The 5076-nt window shown below is 36.8% G+C and overlaps 1 protein-coding gene across 2 annotated transcripts in view; it reads left to right on the plus strand.

Moving 5' to 3' along the window:
• Nucleotides 1-3299, plus strand: part of DSG3 (desmoglein 3) — a 60460-nt gene extending 57161 nt beyond the window's left edge. For both annotated transcript variants that reach the window (XM_069099854.1, XM_069099855.1), the window contains one exon: nucleotides 1-3299. This exon is cut by the window's left edge and continues 390 nt beyond it. In XM_069099854.1, the coding sequence (XP_068955955.1) occupies nucleotides 1-450 (450 nt within the window). In that variant the 3' untranslated portion in view covers nucleotides 451-3299.
• The last annotated feature ends 1777 nt before the right edge of the window (nucleotides 3300-5076 follow it).

Raw genomic sequence — 5076 nt, forward strand, 5'->3', positions numbered from 1 at the left:
ACCACCAATGTTATCTGTCAGCCTACCACCACCAATGTTATCTGCCAGCCTACCACCAATGTTATCTGTCAGCCTACCACCACCAATGTTATCTGCCAACCTACCACCAATGTTATCTGTCAGCCTACCACAGGATCGACTTTCTATAACAATGAAACTTCAACTTTCTCTGCTTCTGCATCTGTCTTGCAGCCTGCAATTCCAATACCTGATCCTTTGCTGCAGGGTAATTTCTTGGTGACTGAGTCTTATACTACTTCTAGTTCATTCCTGAAGCCTTCCAATATAGTCTTTGATTCTCAGCTCACAGAAAACATGACAGTGACAGAAAGAGTGATTTGCCCCATTTCAAGTGTTTCTAGCATTCAAGGCAATTTATGTGGGCCTACTCAGTTAGCAGAGTCATGTAATATGACCTACACAGAGGATCTATGTCCTCGATTGATATGACCAAAATTAACTGGAATGGAATAATGACAAAACTTGGCCATTTTGTCCTGTTATACAGCCCAAAGACATTATTGACTATTTTTACCCAGTGACTAGGATTATGACCCAAATTCTTAAACTCAGACAATGATATGTTGTTATGGTTGATATAAAAACATTACTTGAATTATGGGGATTCTGACATCAAAAAGAAATCTAGTAACATTTTCAACAGGCAAAACTGTGTAAAGAAGTTTTTTAATCCTTCTCTTTTTGCAATGCCACTGAGGGCAGTATAGCATAGTTCATAGAGGCCAACCATGGAATCAGAAAGACCTGAGTTTGACACGTAGTGATTCTAAGAGCATGGGTAAGTCAGTTGATCTTGTAGTTACCTGTACCACTCTCTAAGACACTAAGTTACAAATGAATTGTCCATCTGTATTGGTAGAGGGAATTTCCAGATCAGGCTTTCCTTTGCCTAATAAAAATAGAAGTCTTAACAAAAAAAAATAATGAAGGTAAAATTAGTCAATTTATATTTCCAAAAGTAATGCAATTTAAAGAGTTCAGCCCCAACTTTGAAGGCAGAATTGGGGTTTCTTCTTGACTGTCACCCTTTCTTATGCCTTATTATTTTGTAGGCATCAAAAGCTGTCTTCAGCAGCACTTTGAGCTGCTAGGAGAGAAAAACAATAGTATATGTTCAATGTAGTCTATCTCATCTCTTGGTGTTGGGAGATATTTGTGCACAATAGATATATGAAGCCACTGCTGTTATGCATTGGGCTTTTGCTACATCTCCCATGCTGATCAGAAAAAAAAAGAAATTGTAAATAAGGACATAGAAATATTCAGGAATATTTAAGAAATTTCAGAAGCACATAAGCAAATGGTTTTTGATTTGTGAGCAATAGTTAATATATTCTATTGAAAGAATCCAAAGATTCCATTTTGTACTTGACATTTTTGGGTTCAAGGACTTCTCATAGTTAGATGTAAGCATGGTGATAGCCTTTGAAAAATGGCTTCATTTTAAAAAAGTGTTAGTGGAAATATGTTGTCTATCTAGGTGGTCAGCTACAGACATAACAGGGATTATATGAGGGTTCTAATAGGTGGCCCCTGATTATGACAGACATGCTCACAGGCATCCTAAACAACCTTTCAGGAAAATTCATTGCTTAACCCCAATTGCCCTCCAAAAAGCAGAAAAAAAGTGGTCCTTGTTGATGCCTTGCTGTATCCATGTGATTTATCAGAAAGCCACCTAGCTTGCCCCAAGGACCACTTTTTAAATGCTAGTACCACTAGCTCTACAGCTGTGATGAATGCAGCAAATTTGTGCCCTGCCAGAAGAGGGTGAGTTGAACTTTGAAAGATTAGAATAAATTGCCATAGGGGCAGCTAGGTGGCACAGTGAATATAGCACTGGCCTTGGAGTCAGGAGGACCTGAGTTCAAATTTGATCTCAGACACTTAACACTTACTAGCTGTGTGACCTTAGGCAAGTCACATAACCCCAATTGCCCTGCCCTCCCCCTTCCAAAAAAAAGCAACCAAAAAAAAGACTATATTGCCATGAAGTTCAATGTTGTTCTCTTAGCTTTTCAAGATTTTCCATTCATTCAAGAAATTCAGCCTTTAGATTATAGATTCATATAGCCTCCCTTTTTATGCATACTCTTACCTTATTTGAGATCCTAAAACATTACTGTCAAACTCCATTACTTCTAATTTTTCATAAAATATAAAATATTTGCTTTTCTCCTCAGTTTCTAGATATAGTCCAGCAAATATTTTGTGACTTTCTTCAGATTCAATGCAAAGTAACAGAATTTGAGGATTGCTTATTACAGAATTGTTCTCTGTAGGAGAACACCAACTCTACAATTCATGAAGGAGAATGGACACCCTACAGTTCTCTCTCCCTTGGCCCTTAATAAATGTTTGAGTGTTGACTGAGTGAAAGACATTCAGGGCAACTTGATAAATATTTACTGAAGATCTTCTCCAGGATCATATCTGCCCTGTTCTTTCATCAAAGAGGTAGAAGTGGCTTATTTTGAAGCATAAGAGTATCACTGTGGATATAATAGCAGTAGCAAAGAGAAAGTTGACACAAAGCTAGCATTGGGAAGACTGTCAAAAAAGACACTGGGTCTAGGGAATACACAGCTTTGGTACTATGTACATGAAAGTGCACAGTTCTTCATCAGTGGCCAAAGTCTATCTATGCACCTTTGGGGTATCTTTACCTCCTTCCTAATCTTAGAATAACAGACTTCTTATGTAATAATAATAATGTATTTTGTTACATTAACAAGAAACAGAAAAAACAATAGAAATTGTATAGCATAATGGAAAGAATACTGGATTAAGAAAACAAAGATATGGACCATAGTTCTATCTCTATCATTAACCTATGGTACTACTTCCTATACCTCCTTTTGCCTCATTTTCTCTATCAGCAAAATTAGGTGGTTTGGACTAGATGATCTATAGGTCCTTTGTGGTTCCATAGCTTTATGAATACTTGGGGGAACAGGTTTCTATGTGTTTTGGGGAGTGGAATTTTGTTTAAATAAGATGTTTACATAAATGAAAAAGTAAGATGAATTGTGTCGTAAGTTGAAAAGTGCTGTTCTTTGAATTTTTAATGTAGTTTGAGTGTCTGTGTTGAATTCAATTCAACCCTAAGGTGTTTTTTTTTTTTTTTTTTTGGTATTTTTTTCACCAAAGTAAAATTTGATGTAAAGACAACAAGAAAAAAGTTTGATATTTTTATTTGTATGTATTATTCATTCTAAATAACAAACATGTATCCTTTGACAATGGAACTTTGTTATATTAAAATATTTTTTGCCAAATTTCTGTTTCATTAATATTTTCTTAATTATTCAGTATAAGGCAAAGCATTATATACAAATTATAATTGTTGAACTCAGAGCTACAAGAAAACAAGGGTATGCCATAGGGGTGAGGGAGGTGGAAAGAGCTGAAACTAAATACTGATTTTTTTTTTAATCCACATTTCACTCTTTTCCAAAATTTCACTGTTACCCTTCCTTATGCTTTAATATGTTGTAGGTATCAAAAGTTTCTTTCAGAAGCACTTTGAGCTGCTAGGAGAGAAAAATTGTATATGTTCAATGGAGTTTGTCTTATCTCTTGGTTTTGAGAAACATTTGCACAAAAAATCATTCAGTCTGAGCTCCCTCATTTTACAGATGAGGAAACTGAAGCTTAGAGAGGGTTAATGACTTGACCAAGGTCTCAGGCAGTAAATGACAGTCAGAATTCAAACTCAGGTCCCCCATGACTTCATATTCAGTGTTCTTTCTTTCCACCATACCACACTGTGTATTGAACAGGGACAGGGATAGGTCTGCCTCTGTTTATGCCCAGACTACACTGGGGATAGTCAAGACAGGAAGTTTATGATTGGCTGTAGCTGTTGAAAGTGGTTCCTTTTTTTTCAAGTCTTCCCAATAGGCAAAACCCTGATATTCTATTGGAAATGTGTCATAGAGGTGAAAAAAAAATAAAGAACAGATAACTATACTCTCAGACCTAGTAGAGATGGGGGAGGAGGAAGGAGAAGAAAAGGAAGGGAAAGTACCCCGTTGTGCTAGAGATATCTACCAAACCCAAATGCTTTTGCACTGGAGCTGAATTGTATTCAAAGAACGCTTACGGGTTATTGTTTTGTTTTTTTGCTTTTTTTTTGGAGAGCAAGTGGGGTTAAGTGACTTACCCGAGGTCACACAGCTAGTTTTTGTGTTAAGTGTCTGAGGCCGGATTTGAACTCAGGTCCTCCTGACTCCAGGGCCGGTGCTCTATTCACTGCACCACCTAAGCACCCCCACCCCTTATGGTTTTAAAGAGTAAAATGTTGATTATTGTCAAAAGTGTTTAGCTGATACTACAGGAAGAGATTTTTTAATGCAGACTTGCAGATAAGGTAAGTATAAAAAATGTTACCTATTTGCATAGCTCTGTCCCCCTAGTGACACCCAATTCATGCACAAGTCAAGTCATTACCTTCATGATGTCCTTGGTCCTCTTTGAGACCAAAGGATGAGTAAGAACAGCCTACTTGCCATTTTTATTGGAAGCACGAGGAATAAGAAGAAAAAAAATCAATGTTTCATTACCATGACTTTTGAAAACTAGTACTGTCCCAGTTATGTGGGTAAATTACTATTTGCTTTTGGTGAACTGGAAGATTCTACTTGAAATGACCAAGAAAGTAAGAAATGCAAGGTAAGGACATGTTTCCCTCCTTCATACTACAAAAGGGGAAGTTGAAACTCTCCAGTTTATGACTTGTTGACATGTGCTTGAAAATTCTCTGTGGGAAAAAAAAAATTAGAAGAAAGTAACAGCAATAATTTAAATAAATTTCAGGTGCCTGAAGTGGAGCCATTTTTATGAAAAATCCAGATCTCCTTTCTCTGCTTTTCCTGAGCCTGAGTTTGCTGACAATTTCAAGCATAACGTAAGACATGTGACACTCCTTGAATGTTCTCTTTTCCTCTGGGTTATTTTATTTTATTCTGTTTGTAAGTTTCATATTTTTTGGGGGGCAAGCATCCAGGAATCTCACTGCAAGTTGGCAAAGTGAGTTAGAACCCGCTGGAATGA

Source organism: Petaurus breviceps, unplaced genomic scaffold, assembly GCF_028583685.1.
Source record: "Petaurus breviceps papuanus isolate PSGF00001 unplaced genomic scaffold, PetGlider_PUasm1.0 38, whole genome shotgun sequence".
NCBI lineage: Eukaryota > Metazoa > Chordata > Mammalia > Diprotodontia > Petauridae > Petaurus > Petaurus breviceps.